At 41.6% G+C, this 25,678-nt stretch overlaps 1 protein-coding gene across 1 annotated transcript; it reads right to left on the bottom strand.

Moving 5' to 3' along the window:
- Positions 1 to 10,898: 10,898 nt before the first annotated feature.
- On the bottom strand, positions 10,899 to 22,830 carry slc29a4a (solute carrier family 29 member 4a). The gene is made up of 12 exons (XM_076080075.1): positions 22,768 to 22,830; positions 22,596 to 22,698; positions 19,587 to 19,718; positions 19,305 to 19,418; positions 18,336 to 18,464; positions 17,148 to 17,222; positions 16,779 to 17,038; positions 15,012 to 15,132; positions 14,648 to 14,835; positions 13,482 to 13,722; positions 12,623 to 12,761; positions 10,899 to 12,310 (listed from the first exon to the last, which is right to left on the bottom strand). Exons 1-12 carry the CDS (start codon positions 22,828 to 22,830, stop codon positions 12,295 to 12,297), a joined length of 1,581 nt encoding a protein of 526 aa, XP_075936190.1. The 3' UTR covers positions 10,899 to 12,294.
- Between the last annotated feature and the right edge of the window lie 2,848 nt (positions 22,831 to 25,678).

The following is a 25,678-nucleotide window of genomic DNA, read 5'->3' as shown; positions in this document are numbered from 1 at the left end:
TAAATACAAAGGCTAAAGCCAGCCACTTGTTAGCTTAGCATGAAGACTGGACTGTTGATTAGTGAGCTTTAGAGGTGCTGGTGGGTTGATTGTGTTTCCCTCTGTTACCAGTCTGTGTGCTAAGCTAATCAACCTCCAGCTCTAGCTTCATATACACTGTACAGACATGCGAGTGATAGCAAGCTTCCCATCAAACTCTGCAAGGAAGCGAGTTACCCAAAATATTTAGATAATTTGGTTTGGTTTCTCCTCCATCACCTCCTGCAGCTTTCCCTGCCTCTAGAAGAAACCGCTCACTCGGCTTTTATTAGCTGCTCTCATATATTATGTTCTCTCTTTGCTCTTGTGCCTGGGATCCGTTTGTGTGGACTGCCCCTTTAATCAACAGTGGACTCCATCAGGCCTCCATTTTGGCAGTAATGAAGCTGCTGGTTGTGATAAAATGGAGGAAAGTTCAGCTTCCTCTGCTGAGCTGCAGAGCTGACCGCAGGAGACACATTTTCCACCGCTGACCGTTCAAGACTGCCCTCAAAGAGCTGGCAAGGGTGTGTGTGTGTGTGTGTGTGGGTGTTTGTGTGTCTTTTGAATTCCTGTGTGTCCGCGTGTAATCAAATCTTTGCTGACATGAACTGAGTGTGTGTTCCTGTTTCACGGTGAGAGCAGCAGTCAGGGGTTCAGTCGCTTCTCTGTTTCCCTCAAAGGACCAACATCAGCATAACATCAGAACCTGCTGGGAGCTTCCTCTGAGACACACACACACACACACACACACACACACGCACAGTACACCAGAACAGAAAGGTATCCACACATACACTGGCACACACACACTTCCAATCCTACCTCAGTAGCCCCCCACCACTCTTGTGGGTGTGTCAGCCTGCTAGGTTGTGATTGGCCGACATCACAAGAACAGAGGCTTTCTATTGGCTCAGGTTTCATTGCAGCTTAAAGGCAGGGAGCAGAGGGAGCAGAGATGCAAGTGTGTGTGTGTATGCTTGTGTGTGTGAGGGAGAGAGTGAGAGTCTCTCGTACACACCGGTTTCCCAGGAGACAGGTATCTAAGTGAGGGGGCGTTCAAACGCACACTGAGCACCAACAGTTTGAAAGGCTCGGTATTCAGACTGGAAACTTCTCTCAGACTTTCAGAACACTGCTTGTCCTTCAACTCTGTTTTGTCAAAAAGGGGGAAGAAAGAGTTTCTGTTTTTGTCTCCATACTAACTCTACGTTCTCCTCCTTCCCTCTTTCTCTGCCTTTCTTTCATCCGTCACTCTCAGATTACGTGAGTTGTGTATTTACTCCTCTTGTTTTTCCCCTCATGGTTTATTCAGGCTAAAATAAGGTCTAAATATTAATGTCAAATACAGGACATCTACCTCGAGACACCCGAAACCTGAAATCTTTATTTTCCCTCTGCTTCATGGCTATAAATATATTTTTTACACATAATAAATACGCTTGTCTTTTCATGCAGAGAGTTAGCTGCTAAGATTGACACCAGTCTCATTTCTGCGTGTTAAAGCACGCGTAATGTTTATTACAACAATGGATCAAACTAAAGGAATGCTGGATGTTGAAAAGATGACGCTTAAGTGCATTTAACATTCAAATTGTTAAAATGTTTGTAAATGACATCTCTAATTAGCAGATCGCAGGAGTCGCCCCCTGCTGGCTGTATGAAAGAATGCAAGTTGAATGCACTAGTGCCGCCTGGCTGTAACCGTAGAGTGCTGCAGGGTGACGTGTTTTCGTAGGCCGACTTGTGTTCGGCGGGATGATGTTTAGTCTTCTTGTTAGAAACCTCCTTTTTTTTTTTTAAGATGTGAAAAAAGCTTCAGAATTCACAAGTGGGATATTTGTCGATGTATTTTATGTTGTAAAACATTCAAGTCTTTTCAGCTTGTGTTATACACAGACCTTATTTCAGGCATCTAACAAAAAAAAACGATTGACCTCAAGACCAGGGAATCGGAGATGCAAAAAATTCTGATGTCCAGGTTTTGAGACTTTGTTTTTAATTCTTAGCGAACACAGGCCATGCTAAGCAAGGCGAGCCGTTTCCCCTGCTTCTAGTAATTATGCATCCTCCATAATCATGACACTTTAGGTGTGAATTGTCTGTTGTCTCTACTGTCAGATGTTTGAGTGCTGATGTATCATCTGTGTAAGATGAGGATCATACTATATGCACGTATAACTAGTCTTAAGAAGGGTAAAGCTTTGTACTATATCAGTTTGTAGGTACTTTCCTGTTGATCACCACATGACCCTCAGATCTATCCTCTGACTTCTTGGGAGGATCTGACCCCAGGTTGGGAAATAGGACATCTTCCCATATTAGCCATTACACACACACTTACTCTCTCTCACTCTCACTCTCTGGAAATTGACAGATTTGGATGTAAAATGACAACGGAGTCTTACAAATATTAGTTCAGAGTGCTATCCCACATGGAAGTGTGTGTATGTGTGTGATGTACTGCATATCAATTAGCTATCTATTATTCATGCTGACAACGTAATGAATGAAACATCACAGTCTTTGTATTGCAGGCATGTTTACTTCTCTCACTCTCTCACTCTCTCTCTCTCTCACACACACACAGCTGCGGTTGTGGGTATTTAGACAGTAGTGACTGTGAATGAAGTCCAATTGTAGCTGTGAATACGTGGCGATGCCCACTGAATACCTGAGAGCTGAAGGCTTTGCCTCTCAGGCTTACTCTGATGATTGGTGGAGGTTGCTTGGTCCACAGGCAAGGCTACTGAATGAAGGCTGGGACAGAGTCTTGAGCTATGGGGGTGTGACACATGCGATGTTGGAGGGTTACAGCAGACCGCACTAGAAATAATGGGATGGTGTCCCCTCAGGTGCTCTTTGAGTGAGCCCGGTCTGACAGAACCTTTTGGGTAGGCTATAATGGATGGCGGTCGATAAACAACAGAACGTTTTCGAATATAAAGTATTTTTTAATGGTCTTTTATTAAAGATCTTTTCAAGAATTGTAACTCTCACCCATAAAGTAGACAACTATGACACTCTCCCTGTGGACGCCTCAGTGAAACAAATCAATCTTCCTCATGTTTTATGATTGTGAGCCTTTTGGCAAGTGCAGCAGAACAGATTTTACTCCGAATGTGTCGTACCCCAATGATATGACACGTGCCATCTCTTCTTTTAACCCTCCTTGACCATCAGCAGCCTAACAGGAACATCTACAGACATTACTCAGGGCTGAAAACAATCCCACCACTGCCTTCTCTTCAATATTAAAAAGAAAAGTTATAGATAAGCAAGGGAGTGACTTTTAGTAAAAAAAACAGGAAAAAACCAAACCAATACAACGTTAAATCCACTTCAAGCGTGGCCAATACATCGCCTACTTTCCGCCCTTCCTTCCTACAACTACTTCCTGTATTGAAGTCATACATACTGGAGCCCTGTCTCCTACGAAACCTAACTGCACTCTCAATTCCGTTTTGAGGGGAAAATATTTCCTCCCGGATTATGATCACAGTTTGAAACATGTGGTTAACAAAGTAAATTGAAACAAAACAAAAACTATTTGGTTAAGTTTATTAAAAAAAACATCATGGTTTGGCTTAAATCACAATTTCCCCCAAAATGTAATTCACAATGCAGTTTTGTTGTAAGGGAATCTAACTTTAAGGAGACAGGGCTGAGCTTTTGATGAACCAACATCCCAGTGACTTAGTTTGTTGTACAATATAAAGGAGACGGAACTTAATTCCAGTCATGGAGAACAAAAACAGCTGAACTAGTCTTGCTTAAAGCTAACTAGCTTAGCTTAGCTTAGCTTAGCAGAGTAGCATCTCAGCTTTTAACTCTTGTGGAATTCACAATTTGGTTTATAATAAATCACTTATTTGTGTATATTGCATACTAGGTTATTACATTAATTTCAAGGTAATTAGAAATGATTGATATAAAGCTACGAAAAACATTTTCTATGATGATAATGTGTTTTCTCCTCATATTTCTTGACGTTTTTGCCAAGGTTTTCAACTATTTACTGTTTTGTGGTCAAATAACAGGCCAGAAAATGCATCAAATGCTCCATCTATTACAGATTATCCAGTCAGACTGAACTCTAAACCCCTTTATCTCAACTCAAGCTTTTCTGTATAATTGTTACTGTTCCCTAAATTTGTAGGGCATAGTCTATGCTGCATATAGTAGTAATTCACAAGATGTCAACCTGTTTTAGGACTGCTACACATAGGAAACATTTTGAACAGGCATAAGGGGGCAGAAGAGTCTTCTCCAGCTCGAGGCTGCCACCTGTAGGAGAGGGCCGACGTTCACCACCCAGGAAGTTTTCGGTCATATTTAATTTTTATATCTTGTTACACAGGGACAGATTGTTTTTATCGTCCTCTATCCATCCTGTTTATGAAATGCATCTTTGAATCGTGTAGCTGGATGCATACATCTGTTCTTTATTCTTTGTTTTTCCCCTCTTTTCTCCAGTCTCATTCATTACATCCCTCTCCCTTCTCTCTCTTCACATCCTGCCACACCTTCATGTTTTAGCCTTTTTTTTATCTTCATCTCACTCTCTCTCATGCCCTCTTGTGCCTCTTTCACCATGGTTATAATCTTCCTTTTTTATTTCCTAAATTGGCTTTCTCATTCTGATCTTCTCTGTCTACTCTATTTGTTATTTTCTCTCTTCCTGACCTTATTCATTAAGCTTTTCTTTTCTACTATGTCAGTAAAAAAAGTCATACTTAAGTATGTCGAAAGAAGTTAAAGAAAAGTGACATTATATGTAGTCGAAAAAAGTCATAGTATAGCATGTGAAAACAATCATAGTATGGCATGTCGAAAAAAGTCATAGTATAGCATGTCGAAAAAAGTCATAGTATAGCATGTGAAAAAAGTCATAGTATAGCATGTTGTAAACAATCATAGTATAGCATGTGAAAAAAAGTCATATTATAGCATGTCGAAAAAAGTCATATTATAGCATGTGAATAAAGTCATATTATAGCATGTGAAAAAAGTCATATTATAGCATGTGAAAAAAAGTCATATTATAGCATGTGAAAAAAAGTCATATTATAGCATGTGAAAAAAAGTCATATTATAGCATGTGAAAAAAAGTCATAGTATAGCATGTTGAAAAAAGTCATAGTATAGCATGTGAATAAAGTCATAGTATAGCATGTCGAAAAAAGTCATATTATAGCATGTGAAAAAAAGTCATATTATAGCATGTGAAAAAAAGTCATATTATAGCATGTGAAAAAAAGTCATATTATAGCATGTGAAAAAAAGTCATAGTATAGCATGTTGAAAAAAGTCATAGTATAGCATGTGAATAAAGTCATATTATAGCATGTCGAAAAAAGTCATATTATAGCATGTGAAAAAAAGTCATATTATAGCATGTGAAAAAAAGTCATAGTATAGCATGTTGAAAAAAGTCATAGTATAGCATGTGAAAAAAGTCATATTATAGCATGTGAAAAAAAGTCATAGTATAGCATGTTGAAAAAAGTCATAGTATAGCATGTGAATAAAGTCATAGTATAGCATGTCGAAAAAAGTCATATTATAGCATGTGAAAAAAAGTCATATTATAGCATGTGAAAAAAAGTCATAGTATAGCATGTTGAAAAAAGTCATAGTATAGCATGTGAAAAAAGTCATAGTATAGCATGTCGAAAAAAGTCATAGTATAGCATGTGAAAAAAAGTCATAGTATAGCATGTCGAAAAAAGTCATAGTATAGCATGTCGAAAAAAGTCATAGAATAGCATGTCGAAAAAAGTCATAGTATAGCATGTTGAAAACAATCATAGTGTAGCATGTGAAAAAAGTCATAGTATAGCATGTGAAAAAAAGTCATATTGTAGCATGTTGAAAAAAGTCATAGTATAGCATGTGAAAACAGTCATATTATAGCATGTCTAGCTTGCTTTTCATGCTTGTAAATAAAGTCACAGAGAGGGCTGTAAGCTGCAAACAGCTGTTTGTATGCAACCCCCACAGTGAGCCTTGCAGCTATGGCCCCTTTGTTCTGAAGCATTCTATAGTCCATGTGATACAGAGTCATGTTTACAGCTACTAACAAAAAAAAATGTATTAAATAAAATGTATTTTTGTCATAGTCACGGTGTAGCAATAACCGTCAGTAAGCGTGACAGTAACTGCCTCTGGTGTTGGACCACCAGTCAGTGGAGTCCTGACACAGCTCACCTTCTTGTCCTTTGTAGAAACGACGGCCTGGCTGCTCTGGATTGTAGAAATGAATCAGCCCGAATCGTCTCCGACTGATAAAAGTAAACACCCAACCACATTAAAGGTTCTGGAATCTTTACTGTCATAACAATAATAATATGTGTTCAATTTTACACTTTGAAACTTTCCATGGTATTTTTATTATTTGATATTTTTGATATTTCAAGTACATATTTTTTTACTAAAGTAACATTTTAAATGCAGGGCTTTTATTTTTAAGACATTTTTGTAAATCTCAAGTGTGTGAGATTTTTGTGAGAAATTATAAAGGTAAAAATAAAAAACGTTTTGAAATGCAGGTTTATCCTTTTAACCATTTAATTTAAGACTATTTTCTCCAGACTTGTTTAGTGAAAACACAGTACGCTACATCCCCAGCATGCATTGTGTGTATAGTCTTTCACTAAGTACTCATCCACAGGTAACACTGGTTTCTTCTGACAATACCAGCAGGAAAAGTTGAGGAGCGGATGTTTTTTGTGTGATGTTAGTTTTCAGACTGTAAAAAGTGGACGGATCCAATAATACCCTCTGAGAGATTACGTCCTTGATATAAGGGCAAGTATATAAAGACAGAAAATAAGGTGACACTTTCAATGCATCATGTCTGTCTTCCCACAGCTCTTACTTCCCTCTTTAGGATTTGAGCCACACCGCAGAGACAGTAAAGAAGAAGAGGAACCATTTTAATGATGTGTAAATGCCACATGTACCATTTTCACATCAATAAATGGCCCTTATTTGGAGTTGATAGCTGAGAAGATTGACACTGCTCTGCATTAATTTTGATTGAATACATTTAATTTGCTTTTAATTGCACAAATCGGCCGTTCAACGCAAGTTTCTTGCAAACACAGATGATTACAAGTCATAGGCAGACAGATAAATCTGGTAATTGAATTAGTGAGAGGAAGCTGTGAGTTCATGAGGCACAAAAAAGACCACCATCAATAGTGCTGGTTTGAGTTTTATCATTTGTTTCCTCATACCGAGACATTACAATCCATTTAAAGAGCATATACTGACCTTTAACACATATCACCATTAAATCTAAGACGCAGTCAGAGCGGAGAGCAGACCACCAGACCTCCTTTACCCTTCCACTCCCTCTCTACCTTCCTCTAACTCCTCCATCTTTCTCCTCCTCCTCTCTTCCTTTCTACAGTATGTGGAGCAGAATGACTAATGATCAGTTGCTCTGTCACACACAAGAGACTTTCTTTCCCTGCAGCCACATCCAAAATTAGCACACACACACTCACAAATACACACGCAAATGTACACAGACAAACACCCAGATAGGTTCATGCATGCACACACAGAGACACACTTATAACACTATGAACAAAAGATAGATGTCGTCCTTGTATGGTTGTGTGTCCTAGAGACACTGTGCTTCAACGGAAAGGTCAAAGGTACAAAAGTTCTGCCTCTAGGAGAACTTCTTTCTTTCATTTTATGGGGCTTTGTGACACAGATATGAAGCTCAACCTCTGATCTGTGGTACAAATGTTCTACAGTGTCCATTTATACCCAAAGTCCTCCTCACGGCAAGGTCCTCCATGATGTTCTCTGAGCTGCAGCTCTCTCTGCTGGAAAGAAGCAGTTAATACATACTTTAATTCCACTTACTGATGATCCCTGCAGGATGAACTCTCATTTCTCTCGCCCCCTCCACAGCAAAGGCAGGCATTCAGATGGTTGCTCAAGGACACTTCAGCAGGGCAGGCGCTTGGTGTCATGGCACTGAGGATGAGAAACCTTGTTCTGCAACCGCAAACTTGCTGACTACATCCGGCTCTAAAACCTGCTGCTAATGTTTCATGCTAAACACGAACCCAGATCCCTCTAAGTAATACGATCATCAAACATTCATAAAATTGTCTGTATTTGTAAAAGCTTCAGAGAAAGAGAGAGAAAAAGAGGTGCAGATCTGTTCTGCTCACAGCTGTTCAAACAGGAAAGATCTGACTGACTAAATGAGGTGTCTTCCTGTTTTCATACAGGCACAAAGGACCTCTGATCTCCTTCCATATAAAAGATTAACAGCATAAATCGCAACAGCACAGCAGACACAGATGTAAACAACTTTATTAAGCTCTGACAACGGCACAATGCTGCACGGGCACAAGCAGACTGTTGTGAAACTCAAATCATAAAAGACATAAAAAAAAAAATCAGTTCACATGATTGGGGAATTTTGCACCTACTCTGATAAATAAGCAAGTTCTTGAAGATATTAGTCACATTTTTGATTAAGCAATGAGAATAATTTGTTACGGATAAATAGCGTCAGGAATCAAACATCAAGAGCTGAAAGGCCACAATTTTCTCCAAAACCAGGTTAACCTTTAGAACTCCTGCTGATATATATCGAGCTAAAGATAATCGTCCTCCTGAAACAAGGCAGGTCTGTTCATCAATCATTCTGTTAACATGCACATATTTAGCAATAATCTACATTAGACACTGCACAAATAAGGCTGCATTTCAATAGTTTAATAGTGATCCAGACTAAGAATTAGTCTGGATCACTATTAAACTATTCTGTTTCACAAATATCATCTGCAAAATATCTTATGTTACGGTAGATACATATGTACAGCGTAATGTCTGCGTTTACACCACCCTGGTGTTTCACAGTGTGCAGTCACATGGGTGTTCAGCACGACGTGGGTTCTAAATAAATTCTTCGCTGTCAGTTGGGAGGAAAATGCCGAATATAATATAAAACTAGGAAGTCACATGGCAGCTGACAGATATTTGACCTTGAGGATGAGGTGAAATGCAGGATTAAAAGGTTTTATCCCCAGTTTTTTTATGTGTTTGTTTGCGGCTGGAGATTGAATGTCGTCCCCAGAAGTGGAGTAACCTTCATCCCATCATGAGTATCTTTACTTTTCTGCTAGTTTACTCTAATCCAAATATTCTGTCTGCCTCTTCCTTTCATATCCACACTTCTTTCTTGTCACAGTGACTTTGTCAGAGCACTCCCTGTGGTCGGCTGACCCGAACCCTTATTCTACTGTTAAACTAAATCAGTCTGGACAAAAGTGTCAGCAAATGTCAAAAATATGTTCGATATTAATTACAATCATCATATACAAACAGGTACATACCTGGACACACCCTAAGTATTAGGAGCAGTGGGCTCGGGGAGCTACTTGGGGTTCAGTGTCTCCTCAAAGATATTTCAACACGCAGACAGTAAGAGGTCAAAGGGCAACCCGCTCTACCTTCTGAGCCACAGCCTACACCATATGTTCTGAAACGATAGATAATTCATCAGAAAGAAACTGAGTGAGCATACAGTCTTTCTTAGAGTAGTTAATTAATAAGATTCTGAAGTGTCAGGTCAAAGTGTCATTAAGGGACTCGTTTAATGTTCAGTGTCTACAGTGCAGCTTAACCTGTTCATTTCACTGGCAGATCACCATGTTGCTGATTTAAAAGAAAAAACTTTAACTTGTTTTATAAGATAACTTACTTAGAATATCTTACTAATTTTACATAAAAAAATGTCATTAAGCAAAAGCCAATAAAATAATCGTCCATTTATTAATCTTGGAGGAATAGTTTGTCATTTTGGGAGACATACGCTTATTTGCTGTCTTGCAGAGAGTGATACCACTCTCGCATTGGTACACTAAGTAAAAAGTTGGAGCCAGTAGCCGGTTAGCTTAGCTTAGCGTAAAGAGTGTAAACATGGGGGAAACAGCTAGCCTGGCTCTGTTCAAAGGTAACAAAATCGACCTACTTAATTATCTAACTGATCGGCACTAACCACCAAAGAGTAAAAAACGACAATTTGCCGTTTTACTTTCTTATGTCCTGTTTTATGTGCTGAAGGCAAAAAGAGTAAAATGTTGAATTGTCATTTTTTACATGTAGGTGGATTTTGTTACCTTTGGATGGTGCCAGGCTTTGTTTGTTTTGCTGTGTCTTAATGATAAGCCAAGCTAACAGGCTGCTGGCTGTAGTACAACAGAGAGTGGTATCAATCGTCTCATCTAACTCTCCTCAAAAAAAAGTGAATATGTCCATTTCCCAAAATGTCAAACGTTGAAAGAAATATGTGTTTAACATGCAACTCCTTGAAACGTGGGATCTCCCTTCTCTGGAATGTCCCTAAGGTTTCTGCCAGAGAGAGACAGAGAAGGAAAGAGACTTTTCATGTCCTTTAACGACACATCTGACCAAAAATAACTAAAAAACACCTTCAAACCGAACAGCTCTGTGAGGAGAGAGGCCTCAGGCAATGTGACACCGTCAGCACAGTGGGACATGCAGACAGTAATGAGGTGACTCCCAAATGGCACCCTACCGTTCTTCAAACAGCTCTGACATTAGGCTCCATTTAAGCCGTCACCTACATAATGTAGCGCGCTTCATGACTTTCGACACTGAGGCGATGTTTTCTTCATAATGGAAAAAGTCTGAACTCTGCAGAGATCCTATTATCACTGAAATATTCATCAAATGCAGCAGGATACGCAGGGGAAGACGCTGGGGGGCTGAAAACATAAAGGAAACAGGTGTTCTACAAATTAAAGCTACGAAAAATATGAATCTGATCTTTTCTAGTGGCTTTCGTATGAAAAAATAAGAGCTCTTAATGCATGAGTGCATTTCATTCTATATATTTACAACTTTCATCCTGTTAAACTGTTCACAGAATTACATTCTCTCTTTTCTCAGGTCCTAACACTGATCAGAAACAGGCAGACTTTTTGGCACATATATGTTTTCCCCCAAAATATCCCACATCATTACACAGATGTTACACACAGACACCGTTCATATGGACAGAGAGGGGACACAAACAACTGCAAGACACAGCTATCATCATGCTACCTCATCTGGTACATTTATACCAACACTTTGTTCTCTTTCCATCCATCAGAGGGAACAAGAAGTGATGTGGAACCCAAACCAAACAGATGGAAATTCTTCTTTTTCTTTTAGCATTATTGTAAATAAACAGAACAGAGAACAGCAGCTGCTAATGCACATAATCATAACTCCATATAGTTTTAACATTATTCTTCTTTTTTTTCCAGATATACTTTATAAGGCTGATAAGAATAATGTTCATCATTGAAAATAAATACAACTGACACTTTTGTAATTCAGATTCTGAGTGGAGACAAACCAGATGGACTGGGACGATCTCAGTACATTTTTGGTGGGGGAAGTCAATTGAGATAAAGTCCAGTTGATGCGTCTACTGTTGACAATAAGGATGGATTTTTGTAATTGAAATAACTTAACAACTCAGAGGAAATCAAGTTGACAGCATCGTGTATGTCATTAATTAGAAAACTGTAATTCCTTATAAGGCACAGTAAAATAAAAATAAAAACTGATTCTCCAAGTTCTATTTCTTTGTTGCAATGTCAACAGTTCTCACTTCTTCTGCGCTCAATACTGTACATGTGAAAAATATCATTTTGGAGAATTTTATATCAAATCTTTGCTCTTCCTATAAATGATTAGAATATGTTTGATGACTCTTGAACTCAAGTAGACTTAAACATATCCAATCAGATGTGATTTGGGGCGACTGGATTTCCGTCTCATAATTCCACATATTCCATTATACTCGCACATATGTCACACTACAGGAGCTTCTGTTTCACTGTGAAGTAAATCGGGCCTATAAGTTGCTCTTGTTGTAGTTTTTAAAATGGTGCAGTCAGAGGTTGTCAGGGATTATAATTAGGAAACAGCTGGAAAACAACTGGTCCAGAAAAATCCTCAGTGGCATCATCTCTCTACTCTGAATATCAACAATGTGAAATGTGACACATGGTCTCCTCGAAAACTGTGAACCGTTCGTTCCCTGCAGCGAAAAACCACTTGACTTTACACGGTACAAATGTCAGCCGGTCTGTTAGCACACACATGCAGACGATAACTTCACTGTGAGACACTCTAAGGGCTTCTGTTGACACATGTCCAGCTCCTGTTCTTCACCTCCCGGGAAAAGTTCATCACAGCAGAGACAGCCGTGACATTTGATGGTCAGTGGACCACCAGGCTGGAGAATGACAAGGTGGAGAAATGGGTTACGTTTTTACGGTTTAACATCATTTCCTCCATTTTTTTGTATCTTATTCCACTTTCTTTATCCAGTGAGCCACATTGAAGCATGATCTGGACAAAGAATACATCTCTCAGAGTATGAACATGAACCTTTAAAGAGTTCTTTACGGATGTCTTTTCGTCCTCCACAGCTGGACTCGAGTCCACTAGTCTACGCTGCTTGCATGGAAATGTCTGCGAGTGTGTGTGCATGTATTTGTGTTTACATCCATGAGTGTGTTTTATTGTGTGTGTGGACATTCAGTACCCGGTAGCGTTGGCATGTGTGTGCATGTTGAGTGCGTTGACGTGTGTTCCTGGTCCTGGGGCAGCGAAGCTGTAAGCTGCGTACGCCACGGCGGAGCCCACCATCAGGCCGGTCATATAGGAGACTGTCATGGTGTTCCCTGGAGGGACACAGAGAGAGGGAAGCTTTGTTTATAACCGCCCTTGGCACCGTAGCGCAAGCCTCCTCAGATGGACCACGAGCTATGAGGATGCACAAGAGTGTTTATGCTGAACTTGCTGTTCGTTGCATTACTCTCTGAAACGCCAAAGGGTGTCCAAACAAAATGTACTGTTAAGAAGCAAGAAGTCAACAAGTGCTACCGGCAAAATGCCTTAAACCAACCTCCACAATACTAAGGAGGACTTGTAAACGTATATCTCACATTCATGGACTACAGTATTTCCTTTATACAAGCCTGTAAAGAAGTCAAGTGTTAAATGCATTATAAAGAGCTGCTACAGAGTGAAGCTCACACTGACACCTCCGGCACAGTTATCGGAAGACAGTAAGAATCAAGACTAAAAGTCTACAGCCACGTTAGCAGCTCTGCTTTTTAGCCAAATGCTAATGTACTGACAACAACAACATGCTGATGTTTAGCAGGTATAATGTGCATTATCTTAGTTTAGCATGTTAGCATGCTACTTCAGTGCATACTAAACTAATGGTTGTTAATTATAAACTTGACATTTTGAAAAATACGCTAATTTGCTTTCTATTTGAGGGTCATACGAGAAGATTGATATCACTCTCATGTCTGTATGCTAAATATTAAGCTGCAGCCAATTAGCTTAGCTTAGCATAAAGTAACAATCTACCTACTAGCACTTTAACTCACCTGCCAACTCCCTCTGTTCGGGCGGCACTTTGCCCGCAGCCTGGATCATCGGCACAGACCCGAAGTAGCCGTTGGTGACTCCCATGAGGAGGGAGAAGAGACAGGGCCAGGCGGGGTGGGACAGGGTGGGCGCGTTGGCCGGGTACACGCACATGACAAACAGAGGGATGAAGACCACCCTCAGGCAGGAGAAGAAGAGCAGGCGGCCTCCGGACCAGTCGTACGGCAGCGCTGCAAGGATCTGAGGACAGAGCAGGGAAATGTTTCAAAGATGCTGGGGGTTAAAGTCTGCTTTATTGAAATTAAAGTTAAAAATGATATGACTATTAGTCCCTGTTCTGTAGAAACTCTCTCAGCCAGTCGTTGACTGGCTGCTTATTGCACTTTCAAGAGAGCACAATAAGTAACTCAGTTTTTTCTACTCTATTCTTTCTCTCTTTCGATATAATTTATCTTCGCCAGCCTTATCTTTTACTCCCCAATTTCAACAAAATGCTAAATTTGCTGCGAAGACAAAGTCAAAATCAGAACAACTTTCAAAGTTAAAATGATGACTTGAGGACATCAGATAAGGTTTAATTTCTGAATATTTGAATAAAGCCTTTGAGCTAAGTGCAATTATCCAAAAATAAACCAGACTTTTTTCCATTCTTTCTCTCAGGTTTAATAAATGGAGCGACTCCTTTAACAATTTCACAAGGTCAATTCCAGTGTTGCAGTGTTCCTTCGTCTCTTTCCTGCTGCTGTTGTGCAGAGAAGCCTGATGGAAGCCTACAATTAAATCCCAGAATCTCAAGAGGTGTGAAATCAGAGATTGCCAAGAGCTAAGTGAATTTTAGAACATAAATGATGAGGTTACAGAAAGAAATTATGAATGCTGGTATCCCAGTCGATCAAGTGTATTTTAGGGCAAGGGCATATTTCTCCCTGGGGATTATTCATATTTGATATTTTACAGTTTCAGTTTGATTCATTAAACTCTGTTTATGAGAAAAGCACAGACAACGGTGTTTTCAGTTGTTCCGGCAGATTAAAGCTCTGTTAAGGTGGAAGTTTGAAGAATGAAAATGGCCTTGACATCGTGTGAGATATGTGACATAATAGTTCAATGTTACCGTATTTTCTCTGAAGCATCACCGCATCATTTAAAAGAATGTGCGTCTCACCTTGCCAACGAAGTCCGACATGTTGAAGGTGGCCATGATGAGGATGGGCAGCCACTCTCCAAAGGCGGCGTTTCGTATTTCTGACTCCAGCCCCGGAAACAGGCACAAGGTGATGCTGTAGGTCACCGCTATAGACAGCATGTAGGCCCAGATCACACGGGACACCACGTAACGATGCAAGATCATGTCTGCATAGAGAAGACACACACGGACACACAGGGTGATATTTAAAAGCTCTCGCTTGAACAGTTTAATCCTCTACGAATATTCTCCTCTTCCCATGAATGCATTTAAAGTTCAAGTCCATCTATTGGAGCCAGAGGGTAATTGAGCAGCAAGTACACGGGATTAAAAGAGAGCGTACCGCGGACACCAGGCCAGCTCCTCCTTATCTTGGCTTTTGGGGCATCGAATCGCACGTAAGTCCCTCCCTCAAAGTCCTCAATGACTTCCTCTGAAGGCGTCGGTGCTGTCCCACCATTTCCCTGAAGAGACACAGACCGTTTATTCAATGCTTTAATAAAACAAACGCATGACGGGCAGAAAAACATTTGAGGCCAGTCATCGACATTACATCAACAATTTAATTCCAAACTGAAATAGAAAACACATGACCCCTTTAATGATCAATTATCAAATTACTCGGCAAACGTCCTCATCTTGTTCCTCATTTCCCCGAAAAAAAAAGTCAAGGCGTCAACAGTTCATTAAGAAAACACTAGAGGTAGCCATCACCCCGTAAATACACATATTATTGTGCAGTGGTTTAGTAGACCGGCCTCCTGGCTGCATGCCATCAGCTTTTTATGTCAGCCAGTAATAAAGATGATCACTGTGAGTGGCTGCAGGTTGACGTAATGATAATGGAGAGACTACAGATTGGACTGCAAATACGCCCCACACACACACACACACACACACACAGTTCCTCTTTATCCAAACATATAAGCACATCCTTCTCGTCATGCTTCTTAATAAACACGCACCTTTTCATATGCACACAGGCCCGCGCACACACACACATACACACACACGCAGATCCATTAGTTGATTGAAGGGACTTGCGGGCCAGAAGGCACCACTCTTCTTGATTATCCCTTAGCATAGAGCGCTCAGTATCCCCAGGCAACCAGAACAAAGAGCTGCCTGAATCAGCCCCCAGATGCAGAAAATTACACACACACACACACATTTGTATTGCGCGTAATGGCGGACAAACACACGCACACATGAAAAGATGACAGCCTGAGGTGATGTGTCTTCCTTTGAAGGCTCAGAACACACACACACACACACACACACACACACACACACACACACACGCACACGCACACACACACACAGGCTACAAAGTGCTGCTTCAAGCATGAATACTAAGTGGATGTACCTCTTCTTCTTTCATTTCTCACTCATATTTTCTCAGTTGTGTTTCCCCCCCTAGTGTCTCATCTCTTTGCCTCAACAGTTTTCTCCAACAACCTTTTTCCTCTGTGTCGTGACTCTCATTTTCTTTCTGTTCGCAAGAGGCCTCAACCTCTCCCTTTCTCTCTAAAATTGCATCTTTGCTCATCATTTTTTCCGCATCACCACTTTCATCACTAATAACCTCTCCCAAAATCCCTTTCCCTTTCTCTCTCAATATTTCCCTTTCTGAGTGGCAGCCAAAAAGCAGCCCAGCGCAGCTTAAATAAATGATACTGCATTTTAAAACCCACACAGCCCTCCATCCCTGCGTGCACGCTCCCACTGAAGAAGCGACACACACACACACACTCCTCACAGAAATCGACAAGGACACGGGACCACAGTTTAGAGGCCTAACGGTTCCTCCCCGTCTTGCTGTTGCAACATTTATGAAGGATTAAATGAAAATGAATGAATGAATCGACTAAACTTTAATAAGAAAATGTCACAAAATAACACAAACGTGAGCCTCATGGTGGTGCTAGAGGAGAAGTCACCAAAGTCAGGAGGAGGTATGGCGAACGTCTCGGCACTATTTCACGGCTCTATTAAATGAGAGATTAGCTGACAGACCAGCGGACCAACACAATGCTACTAACACGATATATTCACAGTATGCATACACGCGGTAGAGCCGGTAGTCTGTCCACAAACTTACAAATCTTACTTCCTCTGCGGTGACATCGTGGTGAACTCGGTATCCTGTCCCGCTGTCGTGCGGGTCGTGTCCTTTGACCGGACCTTTGCCTTGGGCGTGGTTGGTGTAGTAGCGGACAAACTGAGAGCGGCGGACCAGCAGGTGGAGCAGGAAGCAGAGCATCTCCATGCTGATGGAGACGAGGAAGAAGATGAGCGTGTTCCTCCTCTCGTCGGGGATCAGCAGCTTGGTGAAGATGCGCGACAGGGAGATGATCACACCTGCTGTACCTGGAAGGAACAAAGGGAGACGTAGCCAGAGAAAAGACAAAGGAATGGGGGGCGAGGGAGGTGACAGCAGGGATATGGATGTGCGATGTGTCTGTGTGAGTGTACTTACTCTCTCCAGTCATCACCCCCTGTGTGTACCTCTTGGGCAGCATCCCCATGTAACCATAGAAACTAGACTGCTGCACTGGGGAGGGATGAGGAAGTGTTTATCAGTGCAAACAGTCAACATTGAAACAACACGATTCATTTAGAGGCACAACCTCCTGAACGTTTACACACCACTCGAGGGAGAAGCCGCTCCGACCTCCGCACCGCCGCTAATTAAAGTCTTTCGACTGTTGGCTGAAAGGCTCCGTGATCACACTTACAGTATAAGGAAACTGGATCAGTGTATCAGGGTCCTGAGCAGCAGCTGAGAACTGAAACCTCTACTGCCGCGTGTTCATTTGACAGCTCTGACTGAGCACCACAGTTTTTTATTACTCTCTACATGATAAACAGGAGGTGGACTTTAGAACATCATGAACACTTTAACTTTAGCTATTAAAGAGAAACAATCTTCACATTCTCTAAACTGTTTCATGGGACAACACAACTCCATTGCTTGTCTGCAAAAGGTAGTAACTCACCCAAAACATTTCATTCATGCTTCAAAACCAGTTATTGTGTCAGTAAATTGGTCAATGCCACCAAAATGAAAAGTCATCGTGATCATGATGTTTAGAGGGTTTTTTTCAGTATGGCAGTCAACCCAGGAAATGTTTCTTATAAACAAGTCTCTGTTTAGTTCTACTCTTTGTTGACACTGACTGCTTGCTGTACTGAACAAGACGTTTTGTTGAGCTGAATGCTGTCGTGTATCGCTCTGAGCTTTTTAGAATTTTAGAAATATGTGGATCTTCAGCTGCTGAATGCTCCACTATGTTCACCAGCTAGTCGCTAACTGTGTCTGTCAGCTGTTTGTTTGGTGCTGGGCCGGTAGAGCACAGCGGGTTTTTACAGCTTTTTAGCTGAGAAACAGTTTCCTGCTGTGGCCGACAAACGAGTTGAGTTGCAAGAGTCAAATAAAGCAGTAAAGCTGCATCCTGGAGAACTCAAATAATGAGCCGAGAGTCGCTAAAATGTGGATCTTTGAGGAACAGCAGAGTCATAACTCCCTGTTGTTTTTTCATTACACATCTGACCCATGAGTGCAGCTTTAAGGAATGCCCTGTACTGCATATATACCGTATATATATATATATATTGTATGGAGACATGGCTGGACAGACAGACAGACAGACAGATAGATAGATACCTGTACATCCAAAGGCCACCACTCCCACTGACACGAGGTTGACGATGTAAGCCTGCCTGGTGGTGAACTTGGCCAGCCACACATCAAACACACTGACAAAGACCAGCGGCCCCAGAGCAAATATGTAACCTGCAAAGAAAGAGAAAGACAGACAAGTGAAGAGACGCCACTGAACCAGGTCACGTTGCGATGGCATGACTGAACACATACTTGACAGGGCCGACGTGAGAGCAGTATCGCTTCCATCTGAGGTCCGATCCTGAGTTTGTAAACTCCAGAGACAAGCTCTCCAGCCGACAACACACTTCAAAAGACGTTTCCTCAAGGATGAGAGCAGAGCTATTTAAAGCTGCAGAGGGTACGCTGGTGAAACCTTGCTCTTACATGCAACGTATGTGTAATGATTTCAAAATGATCCTAGGGGGACATACATTTTTAAAGATTTTTTATTTTCATATCGGTATAGGCTGAATAGCTTTAATATTTGCATTAAAAAACTGCTTTTTAATGAATAATTTGGAGCTCTCCAGTATCCGGCTTCGTCTTCGACAAACTTGATGCAAAGTCTGCCTCACTGTGCATGCTTGTATCTGAATAGTCTACTTAAATAGCACAGTGAGTTTGTTTACCGTTTTGAAAGCTGACAGCAAAACTAAAGATGATGCAAGATTTTAAAGAAGCTAAAAGCAAAACAAAAAAAATACCCACACTCTTGAAAGACGACCCCCCTTGAGAGTTCATAGTCTTGGGCAAAGTTTGTTTGAAAGAGTTTATCAACAAAACCCACGGGACAATTGTGGCGGAGTGTATTTTTCTCTTTGTCTTTATACTGTCTTCTCCATTTGTGCTCTGCGTATTCTGTTCCGATAAGCCTGGAGGGTCCCAGAGGGTCATTAATAAAAGAGTAACAGCAGAAGTCCCCATCATGAGGAATGTTTCACAATGTGAGCGGGTTTCTGCTGGACTTACCCACAGTGATTCTAGTGTGCAAGCTGAGTCTCTCCACCAGCACGTTGTTGAGGATGACGGCCAGCAGAGCCACCATGATGTACGTCAGACTCATGTCGAACACTATGGACGTCCCTGAAACACACACAAACACACACACACACACACACACACACGTGAGTCGTGGGAGATGGATTTGAATGTGCACTCTCCGGGTGTGCACGTGTCTGTAGAACTCATGCATTCTCTGAAAAGGTGCAGTTATCTAAGAACATTCACGGGTTTCTTCATGCACATTTATACCTTCAAACTTGTGGTGCAGGTAGTCCACGTCAGTGATGAAACTGTTGTAGGGGAGCAGGAAACCCACGCCAGCCAATAGCATTGCAAAGTAGATGCCATGGTAACGGTCGTCAGGGATCGGCTCCTCAAAGTCTGAGGGGGAAGAACGGCGTCAAGGGTTAGAGAATCACAAGAGTGTGACATCACACTCAAACTGTGGGGACAAGAATGACTTCAAAACTTCTGAATTAGGTCTGGAGCCCACAGCTCGATCTTCATTAAAGCTAATCGGGATGAATGAAGCTGTAGCAGCAGCAGTAACGCCTCCGCTCCAATGACGGAGCAGCTGATGCAGCAGAGGACCTCGTTCCTGTTGCGTCAGAGATCGATCGGAGGAACTGCTGATCATAGACCAGCTGAGTAGTTTCAGCTTAAAAACTGGATTTTGTGTTTTGCTGCTGATTCTGTTTCATGGTTAAAGTGTGACGTGCAGGTTCTTTATACCACGGTTCATAATCCTGTGAGCCTGCTGTTAACTGCTCCAAACCATTTTTGAGCGTTTTTATTTTATAGCCGAATAAAGAAAAGAAAAAATGATGTATTTCACTTCTTAATGTTTAATAGAATTTGTTATAATGGTACCTGGGACTGATCAATTATTTTCCTATTCCTCTGATGAGGATGAACTTGATTCCTCAGTAATGAAAGTTATTTTTCTTGTAATTAAATGCCTATTTCAATAACATACAGTTCCTAAAAGATTTTCCATTTCTGCTGTTCTGACGGATTTGTTGTTTCTGGGTAAAAAAAACAACCCTGGCAATAACTGTGTAGTGAGCAGTGAACATCACCACGGCTGCACTGACAGAAGAAAAGATCACCGCCTGCAGAAACTCAAACCTCATTAACAGAAAATCCAATAAAGAAAACCACAGCACCGCCCTCACTGTGTAACGGACATTTCAGTGCAGAGCCTGACATGACAAACCTTTCTGACATATTCTGGGACTGTGTGAAGATGATTTGGGTGGTGACGGAGGTGGACTTTGTATAAAAGCAGGACAATCTCTGTGGTTATTGATGTTTTTGTTGAACCCTCCTCTTGACACACACAGCAAAGAATGTTAAACTGGTACAACTTGTTTGATAGTGCACCCAATTTAAACCCTAATATCTTAATGGAACATCTAATGTGGGCCACCGGCACACTTACACATTAATAAAAACCCTGATACAGAGAAAGACCTGCCGTCCTCGGCATACGGCAAAGTCCATCGTTATGAAACATGACTGCTGGAATAAAACCGCAATTTAGGCTGGAAAGAAAAAGACCCTCTCCTGCTCTCCCCAAAAATGCCAGAAAGCTCTAACTAAAAGAAAAATCCCCCCCCCCTTTTCTGTCCCCCTCTATCCCCCTTATACTTTTCCTAAACTACAGATTACAGATTGTAGAGCAGGTGATGAACTTTAATGACTAGGATTAATTCAGTCTTTGAGTCTGTCTTTCAAAACCTTTGTTTCTCTCTCTTTCTTCTTTAAGGGAAGCGACAGACTGCATACTTATATTTTGTTAGCTGTGAGATATTGAGACTGACAAGAGGCAAAGGGTGAAGAGAGAAGAGGGAGAGCTGTCTGAAAATCTAGGTCCCTCGCTGTAGGCCGTGTCCTTGGTCACTTGTGATCTGATTAACGTGCCCTTTGTGCAACCTGAGTAACCAGGCAACACAGCAATGTTCTCTGAACAGGCCTGCATCCTGTTTGTTTTTTACACATTTCCTCTCTCTGTCACTGTTTTTATTCCCTCAGCCTCCACCATCATCTGCAAACACAAGCACACACACACACACACACACACACACGGCAGAAAGCATGTCTTTCACTCAGTCTTAGAGTGGTGACTGGTTATCAGTGCAGTTTTTTTGTTTCAGGAATGATTTTAAAGCGTAACGGAAATTTGAATACTTCTCACTTTTAGGAAATATAAACTGTCATGATACCGTAGCTTGTGCATAATTCAACAGAGGATAAAAACCTTTCTAACAGTGGCTTCCAGCCTCTGGGTGGGTGTTTCTGGTGGCAGCAGGTGATTGACATGTAGCGTGGGTGTTGCTAGATGATGCACTGATGCACAAGATGGTTTTTTTGTCTTTTATTAACAGGCCATCTGTCCCTGGTCACTCAGCAAGCTGAAGCTAACTAGGCTAACTAGCTTCCACGTGGAAAGTCGAAGCTAGTTGTGTAATGTTAGCACCGTTAGCTTAGATGTTAGTCATAAGCGGCTTCTGCACTGCGTTCCTACAAAGGAGGGCAGCTAGCTTGGGTTAGCCGTTTCTTTTTCATGGGTCCATGAGTCACATAAAATGTCTTCTCTTTTGCGATCACAATTGTCACCAAATAAATATAAACACCAAGGATACAGTATATAGGCTAAACTAATTGCTTAGCATTAATTATCTTAATGTTAGTTTGACTTCAATAGACTATAAAATATAATAATAGAAATGAAACAAGACTGGATAAGATTGCTAAAATAAGAGGACTGCACTAGTGTAAAGAATGTATCTATCCATCTACTTCTCTTCCCGTTCTTCCTCTTAATATATTTTACAAACAGGCAAAGGCAAGGGGCAGTTTGCCATCAGACTCTATATAATCTACATTGCAAAAAAGGGTGTTATTCGCATATAACAATTAACTTTAGTGCAGAATCACCATCATTTCACCATTCCCTGGAGTTGTTGGGGGACCCTGGCAGTAATTGTGGATATTACTATGTATGTTCATGATATTCTGTCCACCACCGGTATATACACACATAAAGAATATAATGTGAAAATGTGCTGCTGGTGCTCCACTAAGCATACTGTGAGACAGAAAAGAACACACTTTGTTGTTCCTGGTATTTTGGAGTAGAAGACAGATATTCCTTGTTGCTTGTCTATCTATTTATAAGACCAGTACACACACAAACACATAGACACACACACACACACACACACACACAGATAGACAGAATGTAAACTCCCTCACCGGGCTCGGACAGCGCCAGCACTCCTCGCTCCGGGGCGTCTTTACTAATCTCCTCCTCCTCCAGCTGGTACGAGTCGAAGCTGTAGCTCTGCACCACGCCGCTCTCTCTGCCCTCCCTCCAGACCTCCCTCCCTCCATCCCGCCATCCAGCTCTTCCTCCATCCCTCCACACATCCCTCTCCTCGGGCATCTGGACCGGTGTGGGCCTGCGGCGCTCCGCTCCCACCGAGCCCATCTCTGTGCTTCAAGTAGCCTATACACACACACACACACACACGCACACACATCAAACTCTCCTCTCGGCACTACAAGCTACACTCTCTTGGGAGCGTGCATGTTAAACACAATCCCAGAGACACCCAGGAGGAGAGGCAGGAGAGCATAGAAGTAGAATAGCAGGAGACCTTCAGATGATGGAGGATCTGCAGCGGGAAACAGGAGACCGAAGTGGAAACAGAATTCAAATGTAAAAGAAGAGGCAGAGATGAAAGAATACAATCATAAAAAAACATACTGTCAGTGCCTTGCTGAAAGTGACAAGAGTCAAGGTTATACACTCCAAAGAAAAGAAGTTTGCTGTGTGTGTGTGTGTGTGTGTGTGTGTGTGTGTCTGAATCTGTGAGAGGCATATTAAATGAGAGAAACAGTGACAAAGGATGCATGACTGGATGACAGACAACGTGGGCGAAAATGCAGCTCTGCATCCAACTAACAGGCACTGCAATATACATCATCACAATGTAGAGAAGAGACGAGACTGACACAAAATGAACCATATTAACCACAAATTTTGATGATCAATTAAAGAAAAGTACCAAAACGTATACTGGTTCAAGCTTCTCAAATGTGAGGATTTGCTGTTTTTGTCTTTTTTCTTAAATATTTTGGGGGTTTTGACGATAATTCGGGCAAAACAAGCAACCACAAGACATCAGTTTGGGCTTGGGGTAAATTGTGACAGGCCAAGTCATCTGTTTGTATAGCTTACAAGAATAACAAGCCAGAACATAAACAACAAGGTCGTTTTTAATAAATCAGCTGACACAAAGCTTCTTATTTAAGGCCATGTCCACATTACTCCGTTTTTACTCCGTATTTGCTACGTTTACACTGAGCGGCCACACTACGCCGGAGTTTTGGAGCACCCTAAACGGAGGAGTCTGAAAACTCCCCCGAGGTTGGAGGTATTTGAAAACTCCGGGGTTGGGGTTGTGTGTGGACGGTCGGAAACGGATGTGTGTTAGAAAAAATGAGCCCACACCCGTGCTCGCTACTGGATTGGTTATTAGCAGCCATGACGTCTCCGTCCCTGATTCGTCACACTCACTATCACGTGACCCGTACCCGGAAGAAAACAAACAGCCAGGGCGATCAGTAATTAATTTCAACAGGGATAACTAATTTCAAGCGTTGCTGCTAGCACAACAGCTAGCAGCTGTTGTGCAGTAAAAGTCTGCATTTCTGTGGAGGAAGCAGCTGTTATTGGGGCGATTAGCGAGCGCCGTGACCAGCGGCGTCATCAGCCCTATTATGCGGGCAAGCCAGTTAACCGTAAATGCTATTCAGAGCTACGAGTTACAACAACAGTTAATGCCTCGTTGTTTTTTGATTCTAATGAGAAGACACGCTGCTTCGCGGTTAGCATTTCCCCATTGGCGGTAATGTTAAAATTAGCTTAGAAGCTAGCTACTCGGACATGATACATGATGTTCAGAGCTAGAGTTGTGCCCTAAAAGATGGAACAATTCCCCCATGCCCTAAAGAATTGATAGAGGGCGAAGATGCTGTCCCTGTTTTTCTGCTGTTTTTCAGCTTATCCCCTGATGTGAGAGAGAGAGAGAGAGAGATAGAGAGAGAGAGAGACCCGCAGCGCTGTAACTACGTCTGAAAAATAAAACTTTCCACGAACTGTGTCTGTTTCAGTTTATAGAGGAAGATCTTAAGTATCAAATACAACCTTTCATTATTAAAGACTACTTTATTACTCTGTCGTATTTTTTTTAACTAAGCAAGCAATCCACTTCCTGTTTACACCGTCACGCGCATGCCCAGTGTACGTTAATGGTCACGTGCTGTCCGCCTTCGAAGGCTGCCGTGTGGATGCAGATCAACTCGAGAATGATGCTGAAACTCCCGTGTGGACGGAGATTGTTTATATTTGACAAATCTGCATCCAAGGAGAAACGGAGTAATGTGGATGTAGCATAACTAATGAATTCTGGGAAATTCAAAGAAAAGCAAGCAGTTAAAATCCAAAATACTTCTTACAAGTGTAAAGGACTGTTGATATGTATTACATTTATCAGCATGCAATACAGCTGCAGCTGATTACTGTCATCAACCAATCTGAAGACTATTTGCTTTATTAATTGATTCATTGTTTGATCTATAAAACATCAGAAAATACTGCGAGATGCCCAATACAAGCCCAAGTTGACATCTTTACATTTCAACTATTCTATTTACATCGATATCAATTAAAATAGATTAATCAAATATCAAGATGGTTTCTGATACTTTTTCAGGATCAACTAATCGTTTAATTGACTTAACATCCAGCTCTATCGTGCAACATCGTCACCTATTAAACATGACTGAAGGTGTAAAACCAACAAAAGCAGTTGAACCGCGGCTCAATAACCTGCTTCCACTCACTCGGGGAGCTGTTATTGTTACAATCTGCATCAATGTCAAATGGATATTGACATTGTTCCTAACGCAAACACACACACACACACACACACACACACACACACACACACACACACACACACACACACACACACACACACACACACGGCATTTATGTGCACACCTGCGGTTACACAAACGCTGGAGGACATCCGCACAATTCAGCTCTGTCACCACACATCGACCCTGCGGCCTCGCTGCCAGCCTGCTCACCTCTGACGGCCTGCAGACACGTCTGGTCTACAAAGAGGAGAAGCAGCTCAGTCACGCGCCTGCTATGGTTTTTTAGGGTGAGATCCTATTTTAAAACCACAGCTGCAGGATCAGGTGGTGTAAGAAGGTTATCTTCTCTGTAATTTGGGTTCACCCTGGCCTTCAGTATGGATGCAGAG

The sequence above is a fragment of the Anarhichas minor genome, unplaced genomic scaffold (genome assembly GCF_050575085.1).
Source record: "Anarhichas minor isolate MPS153535 unplaced genomic scaffold, ASM5057508v1 ptg000007l, whole genome shotgun sequence".
Lineage (NCBI taxonomy): Eukaryota > Metazoa > Chordata > Actinopteri > Perciformes > Anarhichadidae > Anarhichas > Anarhichas minor.
Note: the sequence above shows the minus strand (reverse complement) of the source record. Positions and strands in the feature narration are given on the sequence as shown.

Bases quoted from the DNA above. Each gene is read 5' to 3' on its own strand.
- slc29a4a (XM_076080075.1), bottom strand. From the start codon at position 22,830: ATGGGCTCGGTGGGAGCGGAGCGCCGCAGGCCCACACCGGTCCAGATG. The intron at 19,419-19,586 runs GTATAAATGTGC...TGTGTGTTTCAG, and splicing joins CCTGCACCACAAGTTTGAAG to GGACGTCCATAGTGTTCGAC. The intron at 17,223-18,335 runs GTATCTATCTAT...ATCCCTCCCCAG, and splicing joins GGTGGCCTTTGGATGTACAG to TGCAGCAGTCTAGTTTCTAT.